Below are 15,652 nucleotides of genomic sequence, written 5' to 3' on the forward strand. Positions count from 1 at the left end.
CTCCTCCTCCTCCTCCTCCTCCTCCTCCTCCTCCTCCTCCTCCTCCTCGCGGTCGAGCGACCCTGGAGCGAGATGCACACAGCCGCCGGCTCTGCGCGCCCTGCCCTTCCCTCCCAGCCCAGGAAGAGGAGAGCGGCGAGGGCGCAGCCCAAAGTCGAGTCCGGTGAGTCTGTGGATCCGGAGTGAACCTCCCGGGCGAGCCGGCTTAGGCCCCGCGACCCTCGCGCCGGCCGTGCACCGCAGACGACCCCTCCACCCGCCCCTCCGCGGAATTTGCACCCAGCACCCGGCTCCTGGCCCTGACCCCAGGCCCCGCGACGCCCCCAGCCCTGTGCCTCGCGCAGGTGGCGCAGACGCCCCTGTTCTCCGACGCCCCCTGCCGGGGAGAGGGAAGGCGGCGGCCGCGGACGAGCCGGGCGCAGGCGGGGAGAGAGCTCCGGCGCCGCCGGGAAGAGGCCGGGAGCTTCCCTGATGGTGCCGCCACCTCCGAGTCGGGGAGGAGTGGCGAGGGGGCAGCTGGGCAGGAGCCTGGGTCCGCTGCTGCTGCTCCTGGCGCTGGGACACACGTGGAGCTACCGAGAGGAACCCGAGGACGGCGACAGGTAAGCGCTGCCAGCCCCGGCTTGGTGGGCGCCCGGCTCTCGGGGTGCGGGCGGTACCCCCCCGGTTCTCCCAGGCACCCGCATGCCCTCGCTCCGCCGGCTGGGTGCTCGGCTCTCCCAGGCGGCATAGAACTCGGCTCCCCGCCCGGGGTCCCCTCATCAGTGGGTCGGTGTTCCCTGTTACCGCCGTCCTGGGGGCTCGGTTCGCGCGCGGGGACCCCCCCCCCCCGCCAGGCCCAGCCCCCGAGGCCACTGCGCGTCCGCGCTCTGGGACGCCGCTCCCTGCCACCCTCGCGCACCCTGCCCCTCCCCTCTCCCGTGGCCAGCGAGCGAAGTTGCCCCTCGACCTTTTCTCCTTAGGGAGATCTGCTCGGAAAACAAGATCGCCACGACGAAATACCCGTGTCTGAAGTCTTCGGGTGAGCTCACCACGTGTTTCAGGTAAGCCCTGGGGCTTTGCCGAGTCCGCCAGGGCGCACCCTGCCTGGCTGCTTGGAAAGGCGGCTCCGCAGGGGAGGGGTTTGGAGACGCGCTCGCTCTGCGCCGGACGTGCTCGGGGAGTTCTTGGGCGCAACCCTTCTGGTGCGGTTTTGGGGCTAAAGCAATGACGGGCGACCGAGTGTGAACCTGGGGCTTGCACCTAAGTGCACCTGAGACCCCGAGCTGTTTACCGCTTCCCGGAATACCTTGCGTGGTGGCCATCTGAGAAGAGGAGGCTGGAAGCTTCTAAGGAAAGGGGATCGGACAGTGGGTATCAAACCGTGTGCCACAGCAAACACGGCTGGTGGCGTTTGCGTTTTGTTTAGAAACGTTGACAATTACCGGGGCCTTGTGACACTGTCACGGTCTCTGGGCAAAAGGGTGGGGGGAGGTTTGCGGGCTGTGGACGTAGTTGTGTTGAGCGAAAACAACGTCGAGATTGAGCCACAAGGAGAGGATTTCCTGAAAATGCAGTCCACAGATGACCTGGATGCCTGTTAAAATTACCCCTGGTTCGGGGGTCTATAAATTGGGAAGTACTTCCCAGGTGGTTCTCAGTAACAAAAGGAAAGAATCCCTATTCCCTGCTTGCTACCTCAGAGGTGAGGGTCCGTTTGTTTTCACCTTGGAGTTCCTGGCTTGTTTCCGTGCTTTCCCTGGATGGGAAACACGTACCCATGAACACAAGTTGCCTTTTAAAAGTACTGTGCGAGATGGGAATCTCACACCCGTGCCACACTGTCTTCAGGGGGTGTGGTCCTACACTCTGGGGTGCCAGGATAACTCCTACAAGATAATCTGGAAGTCCCCCCAAGTGAATTTGGAAGAAAGCTTTACTCTTGGGTTCATCTGTTTTACAGCATTACCATGTTTTCAGCTGTAGAAACCTTACTTCACATGCTCAAAAGCTTGCATGTGTTTCCAGGGCTGGCAAGTTAAATGCTCTAAAAGCTGGTAATCAGTTACATTATGTACTGTGCTCTAAAATCTGCCACTGGCAGCGGACTATCATTTAAGCGAGTCCATACTCCTTGGGCTTGGGAAGGGTGGTCTCCAGGACGTGAGTAGTCAACACTGAACACATGGGGTTGGGGGGCGGGTGAGTCCGTTCAGTTTGCAGGTGTAAAGGCTAGAAGAGGTTAACTGCGTAAGCAAGGTCACCCAGTTGGTGAGATGAGAGGGTGTGGGCACAGGATCGCTGTGTCCTCCACGTGACCGCAGTACTAGGACATGTGGTTTTCCTATCAATACAGCACGAAGCCTCTAACTTAACGAGGAAAGTGTCCCTGAGATGGTTCACTCATTTGTTCGGTCCCTGGAGGTCAGACTGCACATAAAGCAGTGGCCTTTGCAGAATGCATGTCTAACTTTCAGAAACCACTGGTGCCCTGATAGGGGTCTTAAGTTGACTTCATTACGCTGTTACCGTCATTTTCCCCAGATGTTTAAAAACCGTGGCTTTCTTCTACACAAACTCGAGACCCTATCCATGTCTTGACAAGCTGTTCCTTTGGATAGCTGTTAAAACACTCAAGGGTTAACAAATTATCTCTATCACAAAGTAAGGAGCTTTGTTCTGAAGGGGGGTGGTGAATGGAATGGGGAGGAGGGGGTTTTTAGTGGGGGGAAAGTGGGGTTAATGGTCCCTGTGCCTGTTTTCTGGTTTTATGGAATTCGAGAGTTTTGTGTATACTCCGTTAGCTTTGGACTAGGAAATCGCGAAGTCAGGGGAGTAAAGTCCAAGGTTGGCAACTGCTGCCCCTGTTTGCTTTTGAACCCCACGGCTGCAGGAGTATTGTGCTTGGGTTGTGAATTGATGGGCCGAGCCCCGTAGACCCTTGCTACCCCAAGTGATCTGCAAACCAGCATCCTCTAGGAGCTTGTTAGTCTCGAGGCCTGCCCCTGACCTCCCAAATCAGAGCCTGTTAGCGCAATTACGTTAAAGGTGAAGCCCTTCTCTAGGAACCACGGTCTTCAACCTGGTCGCTGCAAACCCACTTAGACCGAGCCTTCGAGGAGCACAGAGGCTTCTGCAGGTGCACACCTTGTCCCTCCTACCACGTTAACCGAACACTGAAAGGACCATCCTTCCGGGAAACAAGACTCTTCACATCTTGGCTGACCCTGGATTAAGCTTCAGTACAGTAGTGGAGTTGCCATTTAGGGAATGCAGATGGATGGTCCCCACTCGTTACCGCTTGTCCTCAGTTTTTAGCACTGATGAACTGTAGAAGTCCCTGCTGAACTTGTTAAATGATTTTATGTGACTTCGGTGAGGGAGAGGAACGGAGGATTTTACTCCCTTCTGCCATGTTCATTTTAGTATTGGATCTGTTACTCAAAAGTAAATGGAACCCTAAATGATCTAGAGAATAAAAGATGGGCTCAGAATGTTCATTCTGGACCCCTTTCCTGCCACCTGTGCCCACTTGGGTTACACGGTTTCATCTCAGCAGTACCTTTCCATGTCTGTCTTCTGTTAAATGACAACTTTGAGGACTTTGTACTCAGCCCTGTTCTGTGCAGGTCACATGCACATCTAATCCACCGGGCTGCCTGCATTGGTGGTTCAGTTTTACAGGGGGAGGAACCAAGCCTCCAGGATTAAGTAAACTCGGTTGGGGTCGCCAAGTTAATACACGTGGGAGCCGAGATCCAAACCCAGGCTTGTCTGACTTCAAAGTCTGGGCCCAGGCCCTTTCATCATCCCGGGCGTATCTTAGGAGGCAGAATTTTCTGGGATCTAAGACTATAAATTCAGGTGGCTGTGCATTCAGAAGACCCTGATAAAAGACACGTGGCCCCCCCCCCCCCGCCCCGTGGCTCTTTTTGGAATTAGCCCTGCCTTTGAGATCGGTCTTAGACAATGGACTTCATACGACCTTGTCCTACCCAAAATTGGTTCATATGTATACAGCTTTCCTTCCTTGAAGGGTTTCCTCTTATCCACAGGGTCTGTCTGTGGAGACTCTCCACCCCAATGTGCATTGTGCCCAGTGCCCCCAAGTTCAAACACTCGAGTGAATGCTGGTAACTGCCTCATGTAGAGTGCAGGTTGGGTTGTTCAGACTTCTCTGGTGCAGCGTGATTTAACTACTGGTAAAGGAGTATACCCTCTGACCTCTTCCCTCAGACTGTTTAGCGAAACCAAGCGCATGCTTTTATCATGGTGTTACCCTCCTGTGGCTGTTAAAAGTTTTCCCACAAGTTGACTTTCCCAACCGTGTAGCTTTGAACAAAACGTTTGTTTACCTTTTGTTTGTTGGGTCTATCCATAAAAATGACAAGTTAAAGCCTCCTGGAAGATGAAAATCCGTGGTGTAGGAAAGGTCCAGAAAATCCGATTTTTGAGGCTGTGTCTGATAAACATAATTTCTCACCCATTGAGAATCTGTTAGCACCTTAAGATAGCCTTACAAAATGCACATAAAAGAATAAGCTACTGTCTCTGATCTCCATTTATAGACCTGATTTTTCGACCGAGGCCTTTGAAACCATGAGGATAGATCCAGTTCAACGTCCTACAGTTCAAACTGTAACTACCCGGGATGGGGAAGAGATTCGAAGCAGCCAGGAATGGTTTTCTGGGCACGAGAAAACTAACACTATGTTAGGTGCTTAATTTGCATTAGGTGTGACTGTTTTGTGATTCCTGGACCTCCGAGGCCCGTAGCTGCCCCTCCGTGGTAGGTCTTTCTGTAGAGTCTCCTTAGGTACTGCTTTTGGGGTCCGTCCGGTGGGAGATCATGACTTAGGGATGCAAAAACTCCCACCTTTCCGTAATGTGTGCATTGCCAAATCCTGTTAAGAGGTCGAAGTTAAGGGGATAGTTATGCAAGTGTGTTTGAGACTTGGAGGACAGCAAAGTCCCTTAGAGCCGTGCTGCTAGGCTGACGACTCTAGCTGAGGCTACACTGAAGGAAAGACTGTAGAGTGCACGATCTGGTCACAGAGCTCCTACGGAGGACATGAAGGTCAAAACCGCAGTAACAGGAACTGTCCCGGTTTGAATCCCAGCTTGATTGTGACCTTGAACAGTTTAACCTGCTTTAATGGTCTCCTTTCTAAAATGAAGATTCTTAGTACGGGAGGTACAGGGTTACCCTGAAGATCGAATGAGCTGATGTATGTATTTAACGATTACCCCTTATCACTACTGAATTATGTTTGGCATATCGAGTGTACGTGGTAGATGCTGATTGGACACTAAGTCTTGGACAGGATGGTGGCAGTTTTTGGGAAGAAAAAACTCAGACCATGTCCGGAAAGAGTGTATACCCCCGGGCACAGCAGTTTTTAGATGGCTTGCCAAATGTGGGGATAGGTCAGAAATCCAGTGCCTTGGGAAAAGTCACGGAGAGTGGGTCTTTGCTTCTTCCTGACTATGTAAGGTACCCTACTTGCGTGATGAGTGGGTGGGAGGCCTAGTTAGCTCCCTTTAAAGAATCTTAAAGGCTTGTGCCTCGTCTGGAGTCATCAAGGGTGTTCTTGGTGGTGACCGGAAGACTAGGAAACAAACCTTCCAGTTCCCAGCCTGCTCGTCTCCCTTCTGTGCCTCTGTTCTGTGGCCAGCATAGCTCAGAACAGGCACTAGGTGGCCACACCGCGACTAATTGTTCTCTCGGGGTATGCTGTCCCTTGTTCAGAAAGCGTTTGTATCCTTGTGACCAGCCATCTAAAAGTGAGGACGTACTATGAAAAGAGCAGGACACAGGTAGAGACAGCTTTGTGCGGAACTGATTAAATCACAAGCACATTGCAGGCAGCCTCGGTTTCCCCGTGTTAGACCCTCTTTGTCACTGGATGGTGCCCTCACAAGGGTATTGGAGTGTCTGTCCCCTGGTCTGCGACCGTGTCGTCAGAGGCTACTCTCCTGCCTGGACAGTGTCCTGTACCTTGTCAAGTGACTGAACGTGACAAGCAAACGGAAGTTGACTTAGCCTTTCTAGAACTCACGTTGCTATTCTATCCAGGTATGCCTCCTTTTCTAGCCTGAGGGACAGGAAGCTGCTTTGTTTTCTTTTTTTTTTTTTTAGAAACTGGATTTCCTGCACTGCTGAGATGCCGTCATGCCTTTCGTTGGTTCTTGGCTTGACCCGTTTCAACCAGTGCCGTGTTACAGGTGCTGAGTCTGGAAGTTACAACTAATGCCATGCACTTGGTGCTTCCCGTAGCACCTGGAGAGAACGTGGGTGTTCCTGCCTGTAGTTAACTGTCCCATAGACCCTGGCTTTGAAGTCGGGGGTTGCGTTTTTACGGGGGATCCTGCTCCCTTCCACGTTTATCCTCCGCGGAAGGACCCGTGTGGGAGGCAGGGAGGGGGGGGAAGGTATCGGCCAAGGCAGGGGCCTGTATCACTTTTCACTCCTTCTCAGAGGAACGACACAAAGTGCTAGGAAACAACCAAGCATTGAATTCACCACAAAAGGCTGTGCTTTCCCTGGGGTGCCCTTTGAGATGGCTCCATTGGCCGTGCTCATTGTCCCTGAAGTCATTGATGCCTGACTTCCTACATTAACTTCATCTGAGTGAAGCTGCGTGGGTGCACCCGGAAAAAGCAAAGGCGCTCTTTATTCCAGAATACTCTATCTGCTCAGAAGAAAGTTTGCATTTCAATCAGTCTTTTCCGTGTCAGTGAGTTCAGCTTCCCCAAACCTACCACCGCCTGCCCAGCGGGACCCTCCCTGCTTTTGTGAGTTAATGCGTCTTGCCTTTGGAGTGCCGTTGATTGTCTGGAGAACAGAGATCTCTGCTCTGTTGATTGCTTTTCTTTGGGGATGAAAACATACACAACTACAACATCCGTGGGTTTCTCAAGCTACGTTCTTTTCCACGAAGCCGTGGGGCAGTTGTAAAGTTTTACCAACGATTTTGGTTCATTTATTCAGCAAATGCTTGAGTCCCTATGTGCCAAGCACACTGCTGGGGCCTCCGTGTGTGTGTGTGTGTGTGTGTGTGTGTGTGTGTGTGTGTGTGTGTAAAAGGCAGGAAAAAAAAGCACCTCTACCCTCCTAGGACTTAGGGATTTTAATTCCATTTCTCTTTCAGTAAAGGCATTTCGAGTCCGAGGTCTTTGGGGCTGTTTTTGGCGCACATCTGATTAAGGTGACATCTGGGGGGCCTACGAGCTTGCAAATTCCAGGGGCCCACCTGTATCCTTTCAGCCCAAGAACCCTGCCAAGCAGGAACCTGAGAATCCAAGGCTGGTGGTAACCAGAGTTCTGCAGGGGTGTTAGACGTTAGCGTGTGCCTCCAGTCTCTCCCAAGAATCACTGGGATGGGAAGGTATTAAAGAACTGAATTCTCTGGCTCTTTGCCCTGTCAGGTGGATGCCAGCATCAGAACGGGCCCGCTGGGAACAACCAGTTCGCCTCGGCTCTCACCACCCTCCTGTTTGCCAACGGTAACTTGAGGCAGACAGTTGTGAGGAGGAATGTCCCTCCGCATTCCTTCGTTGTCCTAACCCATCCTGGTTCACTGTAGTCGTAAGCTGAACTTCCTGGACGATTTCCATTCTGGGGAGGAGAGGGGAGAGTGGGGTGCGAGGTCTACACATTTAACCCCCTTTGAGCAGAGCACCTCTTTCTGGCTTCAAGTCCAAAGTGTGTGTGGGAGCTTGGAGGTGTGAATAGACTGCCTCGTTCTGTCTGGCAGAGCAGGGACGAGATCATTTTTCCCTACCCTTCGGGATTTCAGGAAACCTGGACTGCATCTGTTCTCTGCCTTTACCTCTGGTCTCAACCTTTCTTTCTTGGCTGTGTCTGTGGGCCGTCCTGTGTTTGCCCCACTCTGGTGAGCCACCCCCCGGGGGGCGCCCCCCCCCCCCCCCCCCCCCCGCTTCTGGGGAATGGTGATGGCAGTTGTCAGCACAGCAGTGGCTGGTAGAGAGCCCGCAGGAGGCCAGGAGAGGTTTCTCTGCTCTGGGACATGGCTCTGGGAGTTGGGTATAGGGCAGGAATCGGCGAAGTAGGGCACAAGGCACGTTTTCCACAACTTCTGGCCTAAGAATGCTTTGTAGGTCTTGAAAGAGTTAAAAAAAAAAAAAAATGCAAGAGACCTCACTTGGTCCCCTAAGCCTCCGATCTTTACCATCTGGCTCTCTCTAGAAAGTTGGTCAGCTTCCACAGCCATCTTCACACGAGGTCTGGGAGTGGGGTCCTCCATCTGGAACCTTGTCCACAGATGGAAGTGTCTCAAGAAGGTGACTTTAGGGACCTTTGGCCAGCTTTGTCTTCAGGTCCTTGCTTTTCTGTTCCCTTACTGTATTTGGGTCTCCTGACCTGTGCATCTTTGTGACTTGGTTTCCTGATCTCCAGGAAGCTGGAGCTCTGTCCACCCCCCGCCACCCCTGCCCCAAGTCCTCCTCCCCAGATACCATGAATGGATGTAACTTGTCAGTGTTGTAAAGCTGACCTTATTGCGGGTAGTGGAGTACTAATTTCTGCTTTTGTGCGTGTTCTCAAGACCCGGCTTCCTGTGCTAGTTGAGTAGTCCATGGCTTGCCAAGGCTGATCTTCCCCTCCCCCACCCCTAACCCCATACTTTAATTCCTGACTTTGCGCATTGATGATCCCATGTCGTGTTGACTCCAAGCCACTGCTCTGTGAATTTGTTTTGAATTTCTACCATGGGAAACATTGCCTTCAAAAATCAAATGATAGTACCTACTTGAGGAACATGCGTCAAAACCCTTTCAATGTGGGGGGGAGGGGGTGGTACTCTAAATCAGAGTTGCAACATTACGTTTTTCCTTCTGTGGCTAAGAAGTCGTCTGTTCCTCCATTCCACTAAGCACAGTGTCTGCCGTTAAACCTTTGAATTTAAAGTCTGAAGTGCCTTTTAAAAACGTCAACTCTTTTGTTCTGTAAAGATCACAAAGACTTCTTAGCGATGCCTTCTGACACTGAGCATGTGAGGGAAGTGAAGGAAAGCACTATTTAGAAGCCATAGTCTGAGGGGGGGAAGCCAAATCTAATGGCCTTTTGGGGAAAGGGAAGGGGAAGGTTGGACTCACAACCTGACCTATTAAGAGGAATGCCATGGGGGCGTGGCAAAGAGGAAAAAAGGTACAAAAACTTGCTAGGGAATAGAGAGCATCCTCTGGAGGTAAAGTTGGAGAAAATGCTTAAAGTCACGTGGGAGCTTCTGACCTTGGTAACTGCCATTTTCATGGATTCAAGTAAACGGAGGTGAAAAGAGTGTGGGAAGCGTGACAAATCAACACTTGGAATTTTTGCGACCCGTGGTGTGTGCCCAGCCAGCACTGTTGCTGTGGAGATGAGGCAGGCTAAATGGTGGTGCAGATGGGGCACCTTGGCGCCCCCCTGCCTTGCTTTGATGTCACTGGGCGTTGCTGTCATGAACGGGCCCAGGTTTCGTCTGGGAGGTGTCTGTACTGACACAGCTCATGATTTTTGTGGTGGAAAAGTTGCATGGCCGGGCAGAGGTTGCCTTCCTTAGGAATCCACAAAGACCTTCTTTGCAGGCAAGGACGTTCCAAAAAATGGCACTGGAATTGAGTTCTGGTAGTCCCTGAAAGGTTAGAAGAATGTAGAACACAATGTCGGTGAGATTCTGTCTCTGAGGAAAATTTGAAGGACTTTTTTTTTCGCAAGTCTGTAAAAATTGAATTTAATACTAATTTGTTTTCTAGACCTCTTGTACCTTCTGGCCTAGCTGGGCAGACACAGGGAAAGAAGTTTTATACAGGAACCCTGCACTTCTGTGGAGGTTACTACAGGCATCGGTTTCTTTTTCTTTTTAATTTTTTTTTTTTTGTTTGTTTGAGAGTGAGGATACAAGCCGGAGAGGGACAGAGAATCCCAAGCAGGGTCCATGCTGTGAGTGCAGAGCCCGACACGGACTCGATCCCATGACCCTGGGATCATGACCTGAGCCGAAATCAAGGGTCTGGTGCCTGAGCCACCCGGGTGCCCCGGGCACGAGTTTCTATTCAGAACGCAGCTGGAAAAGGAGACGACGGAGGGAGTTCGGATGCCAAAACCAAAACCACAGCGACGAGTGGGGTGGCTGCTTTCCTTGTGAGTCTGCGTGCCCGTTCCTGCTCAAGGTCCCAGAGCAGGTGCGTGGCAGAGCCCGGCTTCTAAGACAAACCGTCTGACTCCAGAACCTATGTTCTTACCCACAGTTCTTCCTAAGGGCCTGATCTTCTGGTTACCTTGCTTTCCTCCTGCCAACCACAAACCAAAAAGTGGCATTTAGAGGGGAGAGGAAGTGCTAGAGACAGGAATGTCTATTCCACAGGAATGGCTGAAAGTTTAAGACAGATTCTCAAAAGTAGACCCAACAACCCAAGCGCCCCCCCCCCCCCATGTCCATTTGCTAGGCCTGCCCAAATGACCTAGGCTCAGGTGGCATTAACAGAAACCCCATTCTCACAATTTCAGAGGCCAGAAGTCTGAGCTGAAGGTGTTGATAGAACTGATCCCTTTCCAAGCGTCTCCTTGGCTTGCAGACCGTTGCTGCCTCCTGGCGTCTTCACCAGATCCTCTCTTGTAAGGACAGCACTTCATATCGGGTCAGGCCCCTCTTAATGACCTCATTTTAAGTCGTGAGCTTTTCAAAGCTCCTATCTCTAAATGCAGTCCCACCCTGAGGGACTGGAGTTCATTCAGACTTCAGCTTTGGGGAGGCCACGATACAGCCCTGTAACCTGCCCTCCCAATAAAACACAGCACACACTGGGCCGTGGGGGGGGGGGGGGGATGTTTTATGTACGTACTGTAATTCCCACGAGTGGCCCTGTCCGCCCTGGTGATCCTGAGTGATCGAATGCAGCTAAGGGCCTTCAGTGCCACTGAAGAAAGAAAAGGCTTAAACTATCGAAAATCGCATAAACCACAATGTTATTTGTAACGTTCACTTCTTTGGAACCTCTCTAGGTGGACATCAGATGGAGGCCGTAGACTGTTCTGACCCTTATGTAGAGGCATCGGAACTGAAGGTGCTGAGGCCCCACTCCAGATCTTAAACAGAATCTTGCATCTAGACAAGGTCCTCAGGCATTTCCTACGCATGTTATGTTGAGACGCATGGTCCTGATCCGTTGTTTGAGGGTTTGCTCGCTCTCCTGTGGCTCCTCTTTGCTTCTGATGTAGAGCCACGGGCAGGGATTCATAACCTGGGCTGCACATTGGAATCCCTTTGTGAGTGTTCGGGAAAAAAAAAAAAACACCCTAGTGTCTACATAGCATGCTAGACCCAGGTACGTCGGAAACTCTGGGGGTGGGCGTACCTGGTACCAGGGAATTTCAAAGCTCCGTGCGTGATTCCAACTTGTAGCCAAAGCTGAAAACCTTGGAGCAAAGGACAAAAGGGAGTAGTGTGCAGCTTGGCTCTTTGCCAGAAGATAAACGGTTATTTCTGGAGCTGGGTCCTCCTGTCTTTCCTTGCAGGTCCGTGCCCCTCAATGGGGGAATTTACAGTTTGTGTCGGTGGACCATCTATCAGCCTGGTGTCCTCATCCCTTGTCTGTTAGGTCCCAGTCTTTCTCCCTACATCTCCTTTCCACTCCTGGGTCGGGGGGGTGGTGGTGATTCGAGGGCAGCTGGGGGAGCAATGGTGTGGGTGCAGGTGAGTCAGGGAGGGTAAGACTGGTCTTCCTGAGCTCGTCTGCGTTTCTGAAGCTGAGCACCTCGAAGTCTCTTGTGCAGACCCCACCGCTTGCTCTTTCCCTCTTGAAGGCTCGCAGCTTGGTGTTTGGAGCTACTTAGTGACCTCTGGTGCTTTTTAAAAAAAAAAAAACAAAACATTTTGCTTTGTTGCTGCACTGCATGAACCTTCTCCCAAGATATAAACATGGCTCAGCGTATTATAAATGAAAGCTTTTCAATGTCAAGCTGTGTTTTTCTTTCCTTGCAAGCATCAAACGCAAGCACCGTTTTTTTCCACATGGTGTGATAGGAAATCTGTGTGCCGTCAGTCTCTTCCCGTTCCATCTTTAGGTTTTTCTTCAGTGTTCTGAGCACCGAAAGAACCTCTCCATCCCTAGCAAACATGAGGCTTTTTGTAGGTTTGCAATTAACTTGAACACAAAACAACATGCTCTAGTTTGTATGGTTATCACCCGAGCCCCATATTTACCATATGGCCTTAAGCCAGGCAGTCCCCAAATAGGTCTACATAGAATGCATGGCTATGTGCAAAAAATTGCTTTTTTTTTTTTTTTTTGAGTAACAGCAATCATGTTGATTAAATCCTAGAAATAGAAATTACTATAAACCAAGAAAGGAAATGAAATTGCATTTCCTGGATGGATATGCTCCCGAGGCTCTTTAAAGAGGGCTTTCCTTGAATTGGAGGCTGGGAAGTAAAGTGGTGCATAAATGACCTCAGAGTTTGAAATCCACTTTCAGAGTCTGACAGCATACTGTGTGGCACCCTATTAGAGAGGATGTGATCGGAACGGATATTTAAAATCTCCAGGCATGAAAGGATCCTGACAACTTCCTCAGCACTCTGCCCCCACCCCCAACACGGTCTTTCAAGTCTTTTCCCAGAGACCCCTAGTGTTTGGGAACCATGTTTTCGGGTTGCAGCACAGATGAAAATTATTTGCGGAGGGCACGTTGAGGTCACTAACAAAGGCTGCTCGGGGCTGGAGGTGCCTAGCCTGGGAGGCTCTGGCAGTCTAGCTGCCACCTGCTGTCCAGGGCAGGAGGAGGAGGTCTTGTTACACCTGGAGCCACTTGTGGGCCGTGAGGGGGGTGGGGGGTGGCTCATGGTACATCTCCAGTGTAGACTTCCCCTCCTCCACCCTCATAGCTCTTAGCCATTGGGCTCTGTTCAAGCTGCCCCACCAAGTCTGAAGTCTTCAGTGAATCTGCTCTTGGCTGTTCTTAAGAGCCCGTTTCCCCCGTCCCTTTCAAATGATTGCATCGTCTTGGGATGTGTACTTAACCTGTCGCTTATCTACAGCTCGGTGGTTGGATTGTGCTGACACGTTCGGTCTGTGTATCTGATGCGATCTCTGCAGTCATTCTGTGCAGCCCTCGGTGCTCCCAAGGCCACGGTGACACTCTGTGTCCTGAAGGGATGGGGGTTTCGTCCCCACTTCTAAGGATGCTGCAAAAGGAAATTGCCATAATGATGAGGGGAAGATGCTTCTTGTAGAAAAACAGGTAAAGGGAACCCTGCTTTGAAGCTCCTGCAGGGAAAGGGACACGCAAAAGAGGAAATCTTCCCTTCTTAATCGCAATGCTTGCTCTGTGCACGTTGTACATCCTAGTGATGTGGGACTTCTCACCGTGGGTGCTCCCTAATTCCCTCTCCAGGGTAGTGACTGCCAGGGGACCAGAGTGTGTGTCTCGCTCTTCTCTGTGCTGGTGTGACAATATTTGTAGTTTGCCTCTTATGGAAATGGGCTTGTTCTAGAATTGCTTCCCCCCATAATTGGTGAGGAGCCCCTCTTATCACCTAGGGCGCTAACTCACTTTTACAGCATAGTATTTCATTGTCTGGATGCACCTTATTCAGCTCCTCGCTGGGGAGCCTCCTTGTAAGGCAAGTGAGTGCCAAGGGGCCCTCCCCGAGGCCTTGGGTTCAGGTTTTAAACTTAGGATGCGAATTTCAAGTAGATCAAGTTTTCCCGAAATGAATCGGAAGGAGCAGATAACCTAGTACCGCTAGAGCGTACTCTGGGCTGGAACCTGGACGACCTGTCACTGCCCTCCTAGAGCTGTGGGTGCCGGTCCCCGTGAGCCTCTAGGGCTGACCCTCTGATCCTCCGTTGTGGGAGCTTGGGGCTTTGACTGAGTTCCTTCCAGGTCTGGTCATCTGAGACTGAGCACTCCACAGAGCGCAGAACAAACGGAAATGGGCTTAGTTTACAGCCCGGGGGGATCTGCTTGACCTAAAGAACATCTTAAGGGCGAGGACGCTATGGAGTGTTCTGGATGCTTCTCTCTAATCCGCCTTAAAAACGGGATCGCCATCCGTGAGCTGCGCACGGAGTGTCTCGAGTGCCTTCGGTAGTTGCCGTTGCCCCGTCACGAAAGAGGAGACTGTCTTTTTACTCCCCGGGTGTATACTCGTGAAAGCAAACCTTCTCTTGGCTGTGAGCACAGGAGCCCATCTTCTGCAGAAGTGTCTGAGGCCATCCCTTCCCGTCACACCCCACCCTACCGGCTGGCTTCTGTCTGCTTGCTTTCAAGACCTCCAGTCCCACAGAGCAGGCTAAGGCGGGCGAAGTATGCGCTTCCCCACGTAGGGCAGAAACCTCCTCGTGACCCCCTCCTTTCCAGAAGGGAGACGTTGTTGCACTCGGGCAGACTCCTGTTAACAAAGTGGGACCTCAGATGGGAAGGCTTCCCCATAAAACGTCCTTCACCTCTTTTTATCCTAACATACTGGGCTCAATGTGCGTGTGTTCTGTTTACAGAAACTTTTATTACGAATTTGTTTCGATGCGTGTCCTTTTGAGTTTACTTATCGAGGGGTCCTTGTGAGGACCGTGAGCGCTAATTGGCCTGCGGCCACGCTGCCCGTGTCTCCATTCTGCTCTGCTTCTGGTTCCATATTTGGCTGTGTTTAAAGCTGCCCAGGGAGGAGGGAACGTGGTGAAACAAGGCAGCTACATGCTTTAGACCGAGAATTTCGTTTTCCGCCAGATTACCCACGTAAGAGAATGTGGCATCTCTTGAATTACCCAGATGATTATCAGATTTCTTTTTTACAGGGAAAAATTAATTTTTTTAAATTAAATCCAAGTTAGTGAACATAATATAGTGTAATTTAACAAGTGCCCTCCGTAATGCCCATCACCCATTTAGCCCATCCCCCCCCAACACCCCTCCTGCAACCCTCAGTTTATTCTCTATATAGAAGAGTCTCTTCTAGTTTGCCCCTCTTTTTATCTTATTTTTCCTTTCCTTCCTCTCTGTCCATATGTTTTCTTAAATTCCACATATTGAAATCATGTGATAATTCTTTAATTTCACTTAGCATAATTCACTCTAGTTCCATCCATGTGTTTGCATGTGGCAAGATTTCGTTCTTTTTGATGGCTAATAGCCCATTGTGTATATACACCACCTCTTTATCCATGGTAGCACTACTGTGAACATTGGGGTACAGATATTCTTAACCCCCTTCTGCGTGGGTAGTCCATCCTGGTTTAAGAAGACGGTAGCCCACTAGAGCTCCACATTAAGTGGACAAGTTCCTCGTTAGCTTGAAGTTTGATTCTGTTAATCTTCTTGTGCACGACTCTCTGCATTTCAACCTGTGTTCCTTCTGTAAGCGTTTTCACCAGGCTGGGGGTATAATTAGACAAACGACTCTAAACCACAGCCTTGGCTTTTCAGGGTACTTGCATCATAATCACAGAGGAAAAAAAGATACGAATTTACCTCCTTTTTGAAAGTGAAAAGCCAGCCGTATTTTCCCTCTGCATTTTTTTAAATGATGAAAATATGAAATATGCTATGGTAGGAAACTCAATTGCCATAGATTCCACTACCAATATCAGTAACAAGGTTCTCCATTGGGGCGCCTGGGTGGCTCAGTCGGTTGAGCGTCTGACTTTGGCTCAGGTCATGATCTCATGGTTT

The 15,652-nt window shown here is 50.8% G+C and overlaps 1 protein-coding gene across 1 annotated transcript in view; it reads left to right on the top strand.

Annotated features, from left to right (window-relative positions):
• Positions 1-14: 14 nt before the first annotated feature.
• The window catches only part of CCBE1 (collagen and calcium binding EGF domains 1), a 231,507-nt gene continuing 215,869 nt past the window's right edge, over positions 15-15,652 (top strand). The window contains exons 1-2 of the mRNA XM_049620281.1: positions 15-602; positions 963-1,043. Of these exons, the coding sequence (XP_049476238.1) occupies positions 472-602; positions 963-1,043 (212 nt within the window). The 5' untranslated portion in view covers positions 15-471. The remainder of the gene's footprint in view (positions 603-962; positions 1,044-15,652) is intronic.

Source organism: Panthera uncia (genome assembly GCF_023721935.1).
Source record: "Panthera uncia isolate 11264 chromosome D3 unlocalized genomic scaffold, Puncia_PCG_1.0 HiC_scaffold_8, whole genome shotgun sequence".
Classification (NCBI taxonomy): domain Eukaryota; kingdom Metazoa; phylum Chordata; class Mammalia; order Carnivora; family Felidae; genus Panthera; species Panthera uncia.